Raw genomic sequence first — 19331 nt, 5'->3', positions numbered from 1 at the left:
CGTTACTTTGTCAAGAAGGCTGAATTAATAAAGTCAATTGCTTTGACTTTAGCACAGAAGATTGGATTGAGTGGGCTTCATGTATTTATTTTCACATAGCTTGGGACTCTACCTCAAAGTCCATTAAAACAGCATTTGGCCAATTTAAGAGATGGCAGGAAGCCAGTGTAGTGAAATGTAATAGATAAGTAGAAGGAGCAACATGAAATAAAAAGAAACAGAGCTAAGGCTGGGCGTGGTGGCGCACGCCTTTAATCCCAGCACTCGGGAGGCAGAGGCAGGCGGATCGCTGTGAGTTCGAGGCCAGCCTGGTCTACAAAGTGAGTCCAGGATGGCCAAGGCTACACAGAGAAACCCTGTCTCGAAAAACCAAAAAAAAAAAAAAAAAAAAAAAAAAAAAAAAAAAAGAAACAGAGCTCACGAAAAGCCTTTGGGCTGAAGTCCCTGGGGTGTGTGTGTGTGTGTGTGTGTGTGTGTGTGTGTGTGTGTGTACACCTGTGTGCCCATGTGTGTAGGTGCTCTCTCTCATACCTGTGTGGCAGGGGTAGGAACATAGAGTTTGATGTCTATTGGTTTCCTTAGTTGCTCTCAACCACATTTTTGGGGGGACAGGGCCTCCCGTAGAACCTAGATCTTTCTATTTCCACTAGACTGTCTGGCCAGTGAGCCCTTGAACTCCACCTGTCTCTAGTCCTCTGGCCCAGTTATTCCGTCACAGAAGCACATTGCCGTACCCAGCTTTGTGGGTGCTGTGTATCTGAACTTGAGTTTTCATGCATATGCAGAACACTCTCGAGCCACCTCCCTAAGCCCCTGAAGGTAGGAGTCTTCATTCCTAGTTCCATGGAAAGCTGGGACTGAGATAGGTCAGGTTTGTGTCTTTAACAGACTGTGCCGACCGCCATGAGGAGATTCAGTTTTGATGTTGGTAAGAGGGGAATGAGGCACCATCTGTGGAGGAGTTTGTAGTGTGCTGGAAAGATGGCGGTGGCACAGAGTATAGCAGTGCTTGTGGGGGATAGCAACAAGTGGTTTGATTCCTGGTGTGGTCTACATAGAGAACCCACAGCATTGCCACTGGAGCGCAGTCCTCACAGGGCTGCAGTGTGGCCAGCCGTCACACTCAATAGCCAGGCTTTTCTGGTAGGACTTTCCTATGGAAAAGGAAAGCCATCCACCTTGGAATCGGAACCCCAGCATGTCTGCCCGATTCATGACATCAAATTAGAGGAATAGTCTGTTTCTTTGTTTCTTGCAGTATAGAATTGTGACCCTGAACACATTTGTGAAAAACTGGTTTGTCCCAGAAAAGTCTGTGGTCACAGCATCTTGCCTTTGTGGTTCTCTGCAGCACCAATGTCTCAGTGGTAGTATGCACATTAGCTATTCTCCTGAAAGTAGAGTTGTCTCCTGTGCTTCCAGCTCAGCCAGTGGGATGGTAGCTTTAGTAGCTGGTTGCAGCTCCTATCTACACTGGGGTCATATTTTTGCAATAAATGTCATTTATATTCAGATAGAAAGTGAGCTAGAAATTAATTTTTGTCCTGTTTTCAGCCTTAATTCTCTCAAGAATCTCTCCTTCAAATGACAAATAGTCTTGGCCTTCTTGGTTGATCCAGAGACTAGAAACCCCAGCATTCGTGTGTGTGTGTGTGTGTGTGTGTGTGTGTGTTTTCTTTTTCAAACAGAGTTAAAAATAGAGTTCTGTGATCTCAGATAGAAAGTTTCTTTTATAGCCGCTCTTAACACATCAGTGTTTGTTCTCTGTAGGGCGTGAACTTTCAGCTCCTTGAAGACAAACACCTGACCTATTCTTTATCGGCCACTCACTCATGTGCCTCCTCTCTTTTTAACCCTGCCCTGGCTACTTAATTTGGCAGATTTGTTTGTGATCCAGGCTTTATCGAAGGGAAGGAATCTCCTTTTATCCCAATCCTGGCCATATCTGGCAGCTCTCCCTCCTGCCTGTTTGGAGGGTGGCTCCCGGCCGGGATTCAGGTGATGTGCCCTTGAATTCTCTGATTCATCTTGTGCTTTTTGTAACTGGCTTCTCTTGTGATCTTCCAGAGTACCAGGCTGCTATCTTACATCTGAAGAGGGAGCACAAAGAAGAAATCGAAAACCTGCAGGTACATCTCTTTGATTCTACTGAAGCGGTCTTCTGATGATTATCTTTCTTACATGCCCAAGTAAATATTTCTCTCACGTGGGGAGTATTTAACTAGATAGCATCTGTAGCTCCCAGATGCCGGTGGGTACCAAGTGAAGTAAATAGTCCTCTTAGTGGGGACTATGTAGCTAGATTTCATCTGCGGCTCACAGCTGCCAATAGGCACCAATTTTATTCCGGGATGAAAGCCTTGGATATGGTACTTAATAAACTCTGGGTTCTAACGTTGAGAAAAAATTACTGTAAATGCCTTTGGCTTTGGCTGGAAGAGTGATTCTGTGTTTTTAAATCAGGAAGGTATACGGAGACTTGAGACTTTTACTATTCGTGGGAAGGATTTTAAAACTTGACGTTGCTGTACACTCTGTAAATCATTTCGGTCCCACTCATTTCTCTGTGTGCCTCTTAGCTCCTCCCTGGGGTAATGACATCATGTAGATGAAGCCCGTGCTGAGTCATTCTGTGTCCTCAGGGCATGCTGAGAGGTGCCAGCGGGTCCTCCTCTGTTTGCCATCTAATTGTCAGTCTCTGGGTTTGGTGTTTGCCTACAGGGCATACGGCAGGAAGTTCAGAACCCTAATTTCAAGCCTCTGCACAGTGAACCAGACCTGTAGTCTAGTTTGTTAGTGGGTGGTAGCCCTGTGTATTATCCGGGAAGGAACCGTGGCAAACTTTAAATAAAACTCCTTGCTCCTTTAATGCAAACTCATTCTTTGCCATTTTTTTTTTCAGTTTGTGGCTAGAATATCCATCCTTTTAAATTTCATTGACACATAGAAATTGTAATTTTGGAAACAGTATGCACCCTGGAGTGACTAAATCTAATAAAAACGTGCTACTTTAATGAACTTGTGGTTGGAATATTCTTCCCGCTCAATTTATTTTTGTTGACGGGTAGGAGTTGGAATATACTCTATGGCACACAGCATGTTTTGAAGTGTCATACTTTGTAGCATGCCTGACCGGGGTCCATTTACATACGGATTACTTCATAGACTTAGGTTTAATAGGTAAATTGCAGTCTCAGCAGTGATCAGGTAGGTTACACATTGCCGCTTGAGTGGCTTCAACTCACTTCTCACGCCTAACCTAACCTTTCTGTCCTCTGATTAATCTCTCCTTTGTTTTTCCCTTACCTGTCACCCCCAGCCCATGGTAACCATCTTTAGAGTCTTCGTCTAGGTCAACTCAGCTTTCTTAAATCTGACACAAAAGGGAGATCATGTAGTATTGATCTTTCCGTGCTTGCCTTATTTTTTTCTTGACATCTTTTGGGTTCCTCCGTCCTTTTGCAAATTACAGGATTTTCTCCCTTTTTAAGGGTTGAATAATATTCCATTGTATACATGCACAGGCCACATTCCTTTCTCCTTTCATTGTTTTACAGACACCCAGATTGATTCTGTCCCTTGGCTTTTGCGGACAGTGCTGTACTGAGCATAGGACGGCAGCTGTGTCTTCCTTTTGGTACGCAGACAGCAGTAGAGCTGCTCGTTAGTATGGTGGGTTAGTTTTGAGTAACTTTACAAGTTTACATGCTCATGAGAGAAGGCAGTGGCCCACTTTTCACCACTTTTCTTATTATGAGATTCTCTGAATTCCTTGTATTTTTGTTTGCTAACTAGCTTACTAGATGTGCATCAATTGCTATTTTCTATAATATGCTTTCAAGTGCAGTTGAAGGGATAGCAAGGTAGCTCAGAGGCCACCAAGTAGCCACCAAGCCTGTTCCAACCCCAGGACCTACTTGGTAGAAAGAAAAAGGTGATTCCTGTGTCTAGTCCTCTGATTTTATGGACATGTGATAACATGAGTACATGTTTGCCTGCACACCCACCTATCCCCACCCATAATAGTAAATAAATAAATAAATATGAAAAGGGCAAACTATTAAAAAAAAGCTGAGACACTATATTGGAGTTATACATGAAATAATTGCAACTAGCCAACCAGATAAGTAGCTACATGTCACACCCATTCATACAGATACACGTGGTATGAAGAGGGAAGAGTTAATTTAACAAAAAAAATTAAGTGGAAAAGTGCATCTCCCTTGTCAGGGAAAAAGGAGAGATGGAGGCTCTCATTTCCTTTGGAGTAAAATGACTTCACTTCCTTTTTCTTGGTGGTGGGATGAAAAAGGTTCTGAGGTGTCTGAGAGGATCTGAAGTTGATGGAAGATAATGAAAGAATCATTAAGAAAAGGATAGCTACAGAAGTGATTCCTTAGACAGTGAGATTGTCAGAATCATTTGTTTTCCAATTTGTAAATCAGCCCTATGAGGAGTGGGACAACTCAACATATTCACACAATATTCGCAAAATACTTAGCTTTTGAGTTATTATTTCGGTGGGCACTGAGCTAAGCATATCACACATATACTACACTGCAAAATCCTGACCTCAAATGAAGAGAAGCTTGGCATGTTAGTCAGCATGCCAGCGTGTTAGCAAACACCCAGTGCTATATACCCAAAGCAGAACAAGGTTTATTTCTGCCTTGTGGTCTCAGTCCATGGTGACTGGTCCCTGTTCCTTCTCACTCTGGTGGGAACACATGGCAGAAGAGGCCTGCTGACTTCACTGGGTGTGTGGAGCAAAGAGAGTGGCGGGAAGGGCCCAGGATCCCACTGTTTCCTTTGAAGGCACATCCGTAGTGTTCTCACTCCCTTCCGCTAGGGTCTCCTTCCTCAAGGTCCTGTCAGCTTCTTATTGTCCTGTAGGCTGAGGACCAAACTATTAACATACGTGCATTTGGATACGAACACTGGATATCTAAGCTAACGTCTAGAGATGAGAAAGTAGAGAGGAAACAGCAGAGAAAAAGTATAGCATGAGGCTAATTCCTGTTTAAGATGTGACCTAGGTTGTGATATGATTAGCATTACTGAATATTAACACATTTTCATAATTATACTTTAGAGTTTTGGAGAGTTAATTACTTAAATCATTATCAGTTCCATTATTATTATTATTATTATTATTATTATTATTATTATTATTATTATTATTATCTGTTCTTTTGATGCCATTGCTAAAATTAAATTCTTTATGTCACAAATACATTGTTAATGCCAAGCTGCAGAAACCCTGTGGCATGTTACTGCTATGTGGGCAGTAGACCCAGTTTTTTGGGTTTTGTTTTGGTTGGGTTTGATTTGGTCTTTTCGAGACAAGGTTTCTCTGTGTAGCATTGGCTGTCCTGGACTCACTTTGTAGACCAGGTTGGCCTCGAACTCACAGCAATCCGCCTGCCTCTGCCTCCTGAGTGCTGGGATTAAAGGCGTGCACCACCACCGCCCAGCTTAGACCCAGTTTCTATAGCTGAATATTTCTTAAAGTATGTCTCCAGTCACGGGCAGACAGCCATCGATTGGTTGGTGCTCCTCCCCCCAAGAAGCATTTTGTTTCAAATACTGCACTTCAAAGATAGAAATAGGAATATGTGTTTTAAATCTATGTAAGAAATGGATTTATGGCATTTTATTTAAACAGACTAGAGAACTTGGCAGTAATGCTGTTCCATGTAACTTCAAGCTGCCCACACGGTAGCAGGTGTCCACTTCCCCTGTGCTTGTCAGCTCACCGCTCTGTGCCCTGGGCGGTTCTGCTACTTCACTCCTGTGTGCTTTAATTAGCCCCTGTTTCTGGATGACGGTGCAAACAAATGGGGACAACTAGCTTGGCAGTTACCAGTCAGAGTAGATAGCATTCATAAACTGTACAGACCCAAAACCAGCCTGTGCTTGTGGGTTCTCTCCGAATATCACCCCGACTTGTGGCATTCTTCAATGAAAGCAAATCCCATGGGACTGGTGGAAGGGGATGGTCAGGAGGACTGATGCACTGATGCTCTAGTCTAATGTGTGATGCCCCCGGCAGCCCTCAGTTACAACAACGCGGGGAGAGTCAGGTGTTTCAGGACTCCCTCAGCCTGCCTTTCTGTGCTGTTTTGGATCACAAAGGAATCCGTTGTTCACTTCCTCCTCCAGCAAATGGAAACTCTCTTTCTAGAATGCTCAGGCTCGATGGCTGACCTTTCCAGCCTCGCACATAAGGGCAACAGGTGGATGAGCATAAAGTTGTTCGCCTCATTCTCTGCTCTGCACCTGACAGTTGTTGAGTCGAGGGAGAACCAGGCTTGGTCCCGGGGTTGGCTTTTTTAAATGTGTACACTCGCACACATAAGGATGTTTATTGAGGGCTTGAATGAATCGGATATTGCTGCCTTATGCTCATCTGCTACTGTGCAAGCGCAAACATTTGGCTGGCATTTCAGATCTCCAGGGAAAGAGGTTGTGACAGGTCAGACATTTTCCATGATGTCATTATTTCATGTGATTTATGATTTTACCATAAGAAAGTTCTTTCTTTTATATCCCCCCATGTGTGTTTCTTTTAGCGTATCTCACCTTCAAGGTCTGCCCAGTTCATGGTACTTCGATATTGTCTAGTTCAGGTAATCTTATGGTTTGCCTTCTTTTAGGGAAAGACAAGACCTTCCCTTTTGTCTTTCTTTAGAGTTTCTTGCCCGAGAAACTTCTGTGTAGAGTTCTTAGGAAGCATTGCTTAGCAAGTTCATGAGCACTGGGTTGAAACTGTTCAGACCTCTTAGGTGTTTGCTAAAATTCATTCTCTCATAGTGCAATAGTTACTTCTTTCAGGTTGCTTACGAGCTAGGACTTAAAAATCACCATCACAACTCTTTCAGAGATCTATGTCTTACTACTGCTTGAGGGCTAGGAGAGGCCATAGTTTGTGTTAGATGGTAGTGTGGGAGAACTTGGTTTTGGTGTTAGCACTCCAGTATCTTGCACAATGACTATTCAAAGTAGATAACTTCTTTCAAACTTGATAACTTCTTTCAAACTTGGTTTACTCTGTCCCAGCAACTGTACATTATTGATGGCATTGATGGTACAGCTAACACCACCACACAGTCCAGGGAATGTTGAGTAGGATGCACGCTGATGCATTGGTTCTGTAGCACACACACCCTGATGCATTGGTTCTGTAGCACACACACACACTGATCCATTGATTCTGTAGCACACACACCCTGATGCATTGGTTCTGTACCACACTCACCCTGATGCATTGGTTCTGTACCACACACACCCTGATGACATTGGTTCTGTAGTGCACTTACCCTGATGACATTGGTTCTGTAGCACACTCACCCTGATGCACTGGTTTTGTAGCGCACACACACACACACACACACACACACACACACACACACACACACATACACACACACTGATGAATTAGTTCTGTAGCACACACTTAACAGCTGCTTCTCATTCTGGTTTCCTTAGATTAGATCTTTTTATAAATAGACAATTGAGCGCAGAGTGCTTGTGAGTTTTGTTGTTTCATCTTACTTTTTGAATGTAAGTTTCCCATGCTTTCTGCCCTCTTCTGCCCTGATGTTCAATATCAAGATGGTCTAAACCAGTTTCTTCAGTTTTTTCACTCATGGCCCCATTTCACCCTAGAATATTTTCATGCAGTGCTGTTGCTCTGAGTTACTTCTCTGTTTCTGGGATAAACTCCATGACCAAAAGCAACTTGGCGGGGTTGAGAGTGGCTCTAAGGGCCAGGACAGGTTAATTTGGCTTGTATGCTCAGGTCTCAGTCCAACACTGAAGGAAATCGAGACAAGAACTCAAGCCCCCTGCCTCATCATGCTCAGCTAGCCGTATTATAAAGCCCATGCTAACCTGCCTAGGGATGGTGCTGCCCACAGTGGGTTGGCCTTCCTACATCTCTTAGTAAGCAATACAACGCTCTATAGACACACCCACAGACCAACTTAATTCTTGAGTTGAGGTTCCCTCTTCCCAGGTAACTTTAGGTTGTATCAAGCTGGTAATAAAAAGGAATGAGAACACCTGGCTATATAGGTGTATGAAATACTTATATAAATCAAATGTTTATTTATAATAAATCATAAAGAAGTTAATTGAAAAATAACTTTAAGTATGCATATAATTTTACCATTTATTACGACAAAAGCACATTTACATACTAATAAGGTAGATATGTTTACTTTTGTATAAAGAATTAGGTTTTGGCAAAATAGTTGGTACTGGGTTATGTAGAACATCTTCAACATTTTTTAGATTCTATTGATATTTAGATGTTATAATTAACAATACTGAGATCACCACTTTGCATAAACACAAAATGGCAAAAGTATATTTAGGACAATTTCAGAAATCATTGGAAATTCTGTTCTAGTCCCAAGCCAAAATTCATTTAATGATTTAAAAAAAATGGTCTGAGTTCAGTTCAGGAGCTCAGACATTAAAAACATTAAACCTAAGCATTCTAACACCATCCAATCCAAACATAATTAATTTTAAACATAATGTGCTAAGGAATGAAGAGAGGAAGATATTAAAGTATTTGTTTTCTATGCCAAATCATGTGCCTTTATAAGAGTGGAATGCTACCAACTTAGCAATAACACTGTAGTTCTCAACATTATTATTGTTTTCTCTGAGCTGAGCATTTCATTGGTCTTAAGTGGCATGAGGACATATGCAGTGGGGATCAAGCATTTGTACGTTCAGTCGTGAAGTTCTGTGACCCAACCAGGGTGAGTGCTGAGAGAGTGACCTTAGATTCATCACACAGTTGGTTTTAATTAATTTTTGGTCATTGCACATTCAGAAACATCTTAAGTTTTGTCAACTTTTGCATAACTTCAACATTTATTTTGAGAAGCTTTGCTCTAAACCAGAGTCCCCCAAAGCCTGTTCTACGGACAGCAGCTCTTTGATGTGCTGCCTGATGAAAGGTTTGTGGTTCACAGTCAGTTAAGTTTGAGAACTATCTACTTGTTCATTTGGTGCAGGTTTGCCTTGTGGAAAAGAACTACAGAAATTTGAATAGCTCTGGTTTTGTTGTTGTTGTTCTTGTTGTTTTGCTTATTTGTTTTTTGAGAAACTCCTTTTTTAACCTTCATATTGTGTCATATGATTTTTTTCTATGCATAGGCTGCTTTCTGAATGTCGTTCACATTTTTTGCTCAGAGGATTTATTACACATTTGTGTGGTAAGCCATCTGCTTGTCAAGGTACCTCACAGGCAGCAAGGATTTTTGTTTTCTCTCTATGTAATACAGTGCTGACCCAATTATTGATGTTGTTGTGATAAACTGCTCTGTCCAGAAGCAACTCAGGAAAGGGAACCTTTTGTTCTGTTTCTCCTTACATGGTCAGAGTCCATCATCAAGGAAAGCCAGGTCAGAAACCCAAGCAGTAACTTGAAACAGAAACCATGGAGGAACCCTCTTGTCTCTCTCCTAAGTTCACGCTTCCTCTTAGCCCAGAACTACCTGCCTAGGGAATGGCATATCAATTAACAGTGAAGACAGGCATTCCCACAGGCTATTCAGATCTGTTCTTCACCCCTCAATTGAGACTTTCTTCTCTGGAGATTCTAGGGCAGTGCTTCTCAATGTGTGGATCACATATCAGATATCCTGCATATCTACTATTTACATTATGATTCATTACAGTAGCAAAATTACAGTTACGAAGTAGCAATGAAAGAATCTTATGGTTGGGGGGTCACCACAACATAAGAAACTGTTAAAGGGTCACAGCATTGGGAAGGTTGAGAACCACTGCTTTAAGGTGTGTCAGGTTGACAGTTGAAGTCTACTTGGGCAAGGACCTAGCAAAGCTCTTTGTCCATGGGTGATGCACAAATATTTCTTACAATTTTTGAACAAAAATAACTGTACCTAATTTTCATCAAATCCCTGTTGTGTGCCCAGCATAAAGTCTCTAAAAGATTGTGATATCTGGGAAGGTCTAAACTAGTAAATGGGCAACCTGAATTTAACCCAGCTTAGGTAGGTCTGACTTGAAAGCCTCTCTCTTTCCATTCAGAAATGAAGCATTAATTCAAAGAACATTAGAGTTACATCTAGATTCTGGCTCATCAGTCACTCTGTATACCATGAACTTGAAGCAACACTTTGGGCTCATCTTCCCAACTTGTAAAATGAAGAACCAGACCATGTGATCCCTAGAAGTCTTTGAGGGCTACACTAGGCCAACTTTATACTTTACAAAAATTATCCATCACATTTCAATGTGGGATTGTCTGATTCAGAACCTCTAAGTCCCCACTTGCTCTCTCCATTTAAAATATACAGAAACATTTAGCTCCTGTTGGTGTTGGCCTTGTTAACCAGTGAGCTACTTTCAGTGGCCTGTGAGGAGCTGTTTGATGGCATTCCAGTTGAACCCTGAGTAGAGACTCTGTTTCCTGCAACCTTAGCAGGCATGCCACTCACAGAAGGAAGCAGCTTCTAAAACAACCACTGAAACTTCTATGGAAGACCCCTTCCCCCCTTAAAGTCAGGAGAGGACTGTGGATATGGGGTGAAAGGACTTGTTTGAGTCTCTATTTTTTTTTCCATTTTAAAGGTGAAAAAGGGAAAATAAAAAAAGCCTGTCTGTGAGGAGCTTGATAATTTCACAGCTATGTCTAGGGCCAACACTTTAAGCAGTTTGGAACTGTCCTAGGAAATGACAGGCTGTTTTGTCTGTTCTTAACTGATATTCTTTGGGTTGTGGGATACAAGGAAGTGGACCAGCCAGCACTTGACCTTCCCTTTACGGGAAGCGTTTTGGTTTACTCCATTCATCACATGCTCTGCCCCTAAGTGAGGAGAAGCATCGCTGAGCAATGGCCTCTGGCAGGCTCCGTTCATTGCACAATGTAGTCACATTTATGGTAACTCCCACAGTGAAATGGTCCAGGGCTAGCTGCCAAGTGGAAAAGTAACTTAGGTTGTACCTTGTCCCCAAAAGAACCAGATGGTATGGTGGCCTCCATTAGGAGAAACTTGGGGACGTCCTTACTTTTCCACGTCTGGCCCAGTTCATTGGCCCCTTTCTAGTGGTTTACACCTTGCTGTTGGAGCAGTCCACGTGCCCTGTACACAAGAGCCGATACAGCAAAACTCACAAAAATCTAAACCCCAGACCCATCCATTTGCGTATTTGTCCTCATCAACACAGCACATGGAAATCATAATTTCCGTGAGGACAAGGGAGCAATTTGGACCTTAAACAAAACTGCCACAACTGTGAAATATGACATCTTGTAAAGCTTTCCTGGTATTCCCCCAAATGCTCAAATCAGTGTAGCTGAGATGGCAATGAAGGAAGAGGGAGAATGCCTTAAGGAACATTTTCATCCATCCTTCTGTGTGTGTGTGTGTGTGTGTGTGTGTGTGTGTGTGTGTGTGTGTGCACTCATAATATAAACTATCATGAGTTTAACAGAATTAAATCCTGTGTATTTGCTGCTTTGCAGATGTTGAGACTGAGCCCTTAGGCTCCTTAGACACCCGTGGGCAGACTGTTCTGATGGAGGCTGTGGAGTAGGCAGGCCCCAGAACACCCAGCATCCAGGGTACCTTCTTTGGAGCATTTGCCCCACAAAATTCAGATGTTGTCAAGTCGTGCCCACTGACGGAAAGAGCCAGGTAGAATGAAGAATATGTTCATTAGTTCCCAGTGCATTGGAGGTTTGTACTAAGTTATCACTGCCTTTTCCCTAAATGGCAGAATCATTGTTAGTAAAAATTTTTCCTAAAGAATATTTTGATATATATGTCTCTGATTGCCATAAATGGACAAGAGTTTTTTTATTATGTTTGTGGGAGATGGTGCATCTGTCGGTGCCATTCCATTAATTTTGTTTTAATTTTCTTTATCTGGTACCAATGTGAATAGTAAGCAGTTTTAACTGGGAAATATGATTTTTCTGTCTGATAGAGAATCTGGTTTTATTTCAGAAGCAATTCCTAGACTTACCAGTAGAGGTCAGGTTGACTCTTTTTCTCTTAGAACCAAGAAGGCTTTCTTCTGATGCTTGAAACCACTCCCGTTTTATACTAAGAATTTTTGCTTGAAACAAATGGAATTAAAAAAAAATTCCATCCAGCTTTGTTATATTATAAATAAATATAAATTGTGTGCTTGTTTATACACAGAGATCAGGCTAAAACCTACTTACAGAAGTGATACAGCTTCTCTCATCTGTCTGTCTGTCTTTCTGTTTATTCATTCATACTTTCATTGTACATGACAAAAGACAGAAGGATTGGTCGTCAGCGAGGTGTGGTGGTGCTCACCTGTAAGGTCAGCACTCCAGGAAGCAGAGGCATGTGTATCTCTGTGAGTTCAAGGCCAGTCTGCTCTACAAAGTGAGTCATGGCTTTGAGAATCCCTGTCTCGGGGAGGAAAACAAACAAACAAACAAACAAACAAACAAAACCTCAAAAACAGAAATAAAAAACAAAACAAAACCACTACCACCACCACCACAACATAATACAGACAAAAAAAGGAAAGAAAGAAGAGACTGATCATCTATTTTTATTTAAAAATACAAAAGGAAGTTAGAGATCTCTCTATCATTCATTCATTCATTCATTCATTCATTCACCCATTCACTAGATATTAATGAAATGCCTGCTGGTTGTTGGCACTGTGCAGAAGCTAGAGGGACCAGAACAGACTTCCATGCATTGGAATGGAGAGGAGAGAGGAGATGAAGCTGGGGGGCGGGGATGGAAGGGAAGGGGAGAGAAGAGAGGGAGAAAGGGAAAATAAGACTGTGAGGATATATGTCTCACGGGATGCTGCATGCTGATTGTTTCCAAGGTGTGCTCTGAAAGGGGATAACTATAGTGGGCACGGACAGAAACTATTAGGAGTTGGCATTTTAACTAGAGCCTAAGTTATGAAGACCACGGAGAGCCTGGCCACTGGAGCACACGGAGCGGCAAACCGAACTGAAAAATGAAGCCTTGAAGTGGGACTTTTCAGATTTTTTTTTTTTAATACTTCGTCTCAGAATAGGAAAGTCATTTTTACCGAGCCCTAGATATTATGTTTACATGTGTGTGAGAGGAAGGGGGTGCTATGAAATAAAGTATGTGATGCCATGCAGAGCTGACTCTAAGGGAAATGCTGGAGCAGGGCACAAATTGGCCTGCCAGTCTGCTATCCTGCCTGTTGGCCTTGGCCTGTGGATTGAAAACCCTGCAGCACAGGGAGGCAGGAGGCCCGCCAGGTCTTTCTTTACGCCCTCTAGTTTCAGCCTCAGGACAGTGCGATCCACAGGATGGTACTGTACACAGAGAGAAGTAGATCTGCGTTTCCAAAGCCCTGCTTGTTGTCATGGAGGTGGATTTTAGGAAATGGAGGGGAAGCTGGGAAGGAAGGGTCTTGGACATTTAGGTCAGAGATACTGGTGGTTTCGAGGCATAGGCATGAAGGAAGAGCGACATGCTTTGGCCGGGAGCACTTGTATAGTATCCGGGCCAGTAGCCTCTCCTGTTGGAACCAGCACTGCTAAGGCTCTCACCAAATTAATTATTCCCAACCTGTGGGTCCTGACCCCCTTGGTGGTCACATATCAGTTACCCTGTATATCAGATATATATATTACAATTAACAATAGCAAAATTACAGTGATGAAGTAGCAAAAAATAATTTTATGGTTTGAGGGGGTTTACAACAACATGAGAAATTGTATTAAAAGTCACAGCATTAGGAAGGTTAAGGACCACTTCTTTAAACATTTACATCTCGATGCTGCCTGTACCCAGGTACCCAAGATCTTATAAACACACATTAAATATTTCTCAATTGAATTCCTGGGGAAGAAGAGGGTACCTATAGCATAATACCATATTAAATGACAACTGGGCCATCTTTTCATAGCTAAACTCAGTATACATACACCATCAGGCAGTTGTTTCCATCAACAGGGGCAGTTTCATATATTTGTAGGTATCTACCTCATACAACTGTGTGTGTGGTTTTGCTTGTTTGTTTTTGTTTGTGTGTTTTTGTTTTAGCTCAGTGCCCTATCTGCTATAGAGAGATAATAAACACAACTCAAAGTGTTCATAAAACATAGAGTTTTAAAATTTCACAGAGGAAGTTCAAGGATTGAATTATAGGAAATTGCTAACATTTGACTTGTCTTGATGTCTATCAAAAAAGCAGTCTGCTTTACATGACATAACTGAATATGTTCACATTAGAAGGCAAAGACACGAGTGTGTGGAGGAAGGCTTCTCTTCTGGATGGACCGTCCTCTGAGATGCTCCCTGAGAGAGTGCAACTGAGCCTGTCAGGAGGCTTCACCTGGAGACTGAAGGACATCTCTATAGAATTGTTGAAACATCTCTTCACTCTTGTGAGGACAGTTTTCCAGCTTTCAGAAAAATCTGTGAAATACAAAATTATTGAAAACTGCTTACTCAACTCAAATTAATATTCCCCGGGCTAGTGAATAGGTTAAAGACATCATTAGTTTTTCTAATAGCCCAAATTAATGTTTCATTCCTTAAATCATAATTATGACTAACTTGATTATATTGGTCTTTCTACTGCAGGCCTTTCGAAAGTGCTTTGTAGTCGCCCTGGCTCATAAATTGTGATGGCATTTTTGCTGCTGCCCTCTCCTTTTTCTCCTCCCCTTCCTCCTCGTCCTCCTCGTCCTCCTCCCCCCTCCTCCTCCTGCCATTCCTCCTGATCCTCCTCCTCGTTGTCCTCCTCCTTCTTCTTATGCAATGGATCAAATCTACTTCATAAATTCTTTATAGTAAAAATTTACTTTTCCAATTACAGGTAGGTGGGACTTTGGGCACAGGTACAAATACTGGAGAATGATTAGAAGATAGGGAAAGAAGATACATATTTAGTTGTATTTATTAAATATCTTTTCATAACAAATATATGATTGAGTAATCTCTTATTTCTCCCATAGATGCAATTTTTAAAATTTATCCCTGATAGGCACTTAGGACTTCTAAATCTGACTGCACTTTTCCCACCTCAAACTTGTGTTGTTCAGATGGCTCGGCTGTTAAAGCTGGGCTTACAACCAACTACATCACCCCTAACTACCTTACATAGTGAAAATCTGTGATGTGGAACGAGCTTTCCTTTTTGATATTCTGTTCTGATCAGATAAATTAACATTGGTTTCCAATCTTGATGAATACGGTATGGTATCATGATTTTTCTGTGAAATCCTAACATCCCAGAGTGATAGTTGGAATGCCAAAAACCAATGGAAATTGCTTTCCTCTTAGTGTAAAATAATGGTAGATGGGCTCAAAACTGGAAAGAGGAGAAAACAAGATTGCCTTACAAATCTGGCAAGATCAGCCACACCAGTAAAACCAAATCCAATGATGTTTTATGGGTCTGAATTTATGTGAGTGCCCAGGATCAAAGGGCTCAAGTCCCACTGGACTACAAGGTCCATAGTTCATGGCAAAAACTCATCAAAAAGAACACTTTAGTCGTTTAAACTTTTCATTTTAATCAGCCACAGTAATAAAAGAGCCTTTAGGTGTCCAAAAACATTCTGCAAGATCAAGAGGTTGTTTTCTCATTTCTAGACGCAACTTTCTTATTGGATCCATATAACGCCTGTGGCCTCAGAGTGTCAGAGGGCCTTTGCCTCCACACCGTTTGCCCTTGCGAGATAGTTCCTTTTGGTTCTTCTAACTGTGCATTATGTGATAATAAATTATGGCACCTGACGGAAGGACCATAAAATTTTCACACCATTTATCAAGCTCCTTCAGCCATTTAAAGCTAGGTCCATGACAGCAAGCCAGGGACTAATGCCCAGACAGAAACAGTCCGTGGCCTGTGTCTTGACTTAGCCCCAGGAAACACGGCTTCAAGATGCAAACTGAGTCAAAGCCCAGCAGACAGTTCCCACAGTGCCCTTGAGAACGCACAGGGTCGGGTTTGTGAAGTTGCTAAGGCTGCAGAAAGAAAGACCAAGCATGCACTAGCTGGAACCGCACTGTACATTACAGCCAGTTAGGGAACTGGACGGAAACTTGTAAATTGCTCAGACAATATTCCTCAGGATGTGGAAGGAGGTGAAATTGAGAAACCCAGAGGAGTAAAGAGGCGGCGTCGCAGATCCAACAGTATCTTTTCTCTTTAAGCAGATCCAATGATATCTTTTCTCTTTAAGCAGATCCAATGATATCTTTTCTCTTTATTTGCTTGTCTTTTTGCTTTGTGCGCACCTCCTTCCATCTTCACATAGGGAACGAGACGCTTTCAGCTGATGCTTTCCCACACGGTCCTGGGTGTGACCCTCTGCCACCTCCTACACCTTTTGCACATCGGTGATTCCATTCTAGGCACATGTCTTCCGTCTTCTTAGTGACGGATTCATCCATCCTTTACCCGTAGCTTCCTTCCTTCAGTCATACACTTTCCTTGAACTCAAATCCCTGCTCTCTCAGGAAAAGTTCCCAGGCGCCAATTACATGCCACGGTTCCCCAGAGCAGTTTCCTTCTGCTGCCAGGTCCAGTGACCCAGCTCCTCAAGTCACACTTGAGGTGCCTGTCCAGTGCTGTCAGTGATCCTGGACCAGTCTCTAGAGCAGGAGCCAGTGCCATGTCCATGCATCCTCTGTCCCCCTGTCTCTGGGACAGGGCGCCCCCAGTTCCCTTCCTTCCTTTGGCTATACTTAGGTACTTTCTTTTCCATCTGTTCAGCTTCGCGTTACACTCGGCCCTCCCAGGGCTTTTAGTCACTCAACTTTGTTACTTAGAGATTTCATTTCTTTTTGCAAGTTTACCTCTGCACAGGGGCTTCCAACACCTTCTTGTTTGGATTCGTATTTTCCCTTGGGTTCCAGCATCATATTTCTGACTTCTTCTGGAAAACTGGAAAATGTTTTCAGTATCTCATTCTAAAATTTTCAAATCCAGAGCACCTGAAAATTAGTAACACCGGGGATTAAGGGGCTCCACATTGTTGCTTAGTGTCCCCCGCTGGTTCATAGCATGACTTAGAGAATTATTTTCTCTTAGCTGCCTTGTTAATTTGAGGTTGGACCGTTCTCTTAGAAGTCCACACAGAAATCTCAGATGCATCCTTAACAGCCCTTGATCTCTTCATTTCAGCATCTTCTTGATGGCCAAGTGATGCTACTAGTAGCTCCCTTGTCCTCTGATGTGCACATTCTTCCAACATCCTCATGCTATCAATGTGAATCTCGGGAGGGGCTTAGCCTCGCTTATACACACTCATGTCCTTCTGAGGTCATTACCCTTCCCCTGTAGCCATCTTAGAGGTCACGGCTACCTAGTACATGAAGTCTAAGGTACTTAGGCTAATATTTAAAACCTTCTGATATCAGCTATTTTGCTTTATAATTCAGCCATTTGCCTATACTTTCCCATTCTCTTTCATTGCGCTTTCACTTACTGAGTCCAGTGAATGTTCATTGGGATATGTAAACTATTTCTCGATTCCCAGGGCCCCCTTCTCTGAAGGCATGGGCTTCTCACTCACCTCAGGCTTAGGCACCTGACAGATGCTTTCACATTATAATCACAGACTTTTCTTCCTTCCTCTACCCACCCCATGCAGTGACTACAAAATGACTGAATTAAAACCTTTAACAAAGAGTGGGAAGTTGTATTTCCCATCACAGTAAGATGTACATTAGTGAGCAAGTTAACCATAGTGTTTTCTGCTTCTTTTTCTTTCCTTATATTAGAATAGTTAGTGTTTTTTAAATTCAGAATAATGGTGGGAAAACTATTTTCCCAGAAAGGTTTTTTTTTGTTTGTTTGTTTTTGTGGGATTTTTTTTAAAGGGACATTTTGTCATTTTTTTACTGGTGGAATGATATTTGTACTTTTAGTTCATCTAAGATGGATAATTACCATATATTCTGTATTTAGACAGTTATTGTGAGTGTCCATCTATAACTAAGGTGTGTGTAACATGTCTGTGGTCATTTGTGAATTCTTTATATATGAAAAACTCAAAGCCATTATACAGTGTAGCCTAAAGGCTATTCTTTTTCTCTCAGTACACCTAATGGAGATGACACACTTCCAAAAGGAATAGGCTTCTTATAGATAAAACAGCCAACCACCCTTTGAGAGTTGTTGTGGCCTGGTTGCAGCCAGTTAGCAACAGGAGAACACAAGCATTGTGACTAAAAGCTAATTCTTCTCCCAGTCCATTGCTCTATCACAGTTGTCATATGGAAACTGTGGCTGAGAAAGCTAGCGGAAGCTCTGGCCATCAGATAGCCTAGCTGGAGGGCAATACTGCCTGTCATTTAAGCTTGCACGTGTAGAGATAACATTTTCAGACATATAAACAAAATTAAACATACTTCTGTTAGGAATTCACAAAGCAATTGAAGAAGCATGTGGCCACACCTTTGAACTGTTTATTTTGACTAATTTTTTAAAACAAATAATCATTCTTAACGTCAAAAGCTATTAGTTTTCCCCCTTCCACACTCATTCTTTATCACACATGGATTACTTTATAATTCTCAGATGAAGTTCTGTAGGTTTGTGAAATATGGCTAAATGTTCACATTTACTGTTATTTTGTTTTCCATTTTGTTTGGTTTGGGTTTTTTGCCTCAGACTCAAATCTTGGACTTTAATGGCATCACTCACTCGTAGCTCATTAGCAACCTCATTACCTAGAAAAGAGACAGAAAGCCTGCCAGCTATTGGTAATGCCTCCTGGAATGCTTTCCCCCCCCCCCCCCAGTGGCCCCTCCCCTCCCCAAACCTGCATCCAGACACTCCTGGTTGCAAAATATTTTTAAGAAAAACATTACCCAGAAGTCAAGAGAACATTGCGGAAGATTGCTGGATGATTTTGCACAGCAACCCTGAAATCATAAAACCAATCATACACAGGCAGGGAAACATGTTTCCTCTTTGATGAACTCCATTCATAGAATTGGATTATTAGTATTTTCATCACAGAGAGGTTATGCTTGAATTCAACTCTACACTATTATTATCTATGATGAACTAATTTAAAAATATAAAATAACATGGAAGCAAATACAAATGAGAAAGTGACTTGAAATAGTTTTGTTTTCTTAACAAATACAGTTGAGATGAGAGTGCATTTTAACAAAATTTGGATGAAAAAATGATCTTCTTGCCAATCTTTATAAAAATCAAAATTCTTTTCTTCCAAACACCTCAGCCACTCTAACCAGTTTCATATGCTGTATTAATATCGTGTTCAAGTGCACGCAACAGAAAGCCTTCTGTGGCTCTGCTGTACACTGGAGGAAAAGGGA

General features: G+C 41.8%; 1 protein-coding gene across 5 annotated transcripts in view; it reads left to right on the top strand.

Moving 5' to 3' along the window:
• FMN1 (formin 1) overlaps positions 1 to 19331 on the top strand; it is a 367926-nt gene that overhangs the window by 151217 nt on the left and 197378 nt on the right. For all 5 annotated transcript variants that reach the window (XM_084776574.1, XM_084776572.1, XM_084776573.1 and 2 more), the window contains one exon: positions 2068 to 2129. In XM_084776574.1, coding sequence (XP_084632700.1) covers positions 2068 to 2129 — 62 coding nt within the window. The remainder of the gene's footprint in view (positions 1 to 2067; positions 2130 to 19331) is intronic.

This window comes from Acomys minous, assembly GCF_964271855.1.
Source record: "Acomys minous genome assembly, chromosome: 3".
Taxonomy (NCBI): Eukaryota; Metazoa; Chordata; class Mammalia; order Rodentia; family Muridae; genus Acomys; species Acomys minous.
Note: the sequence above shows the minus strand (reverse complement) of the source record. Positions and strands in the feature narration are given on the sequence as shown.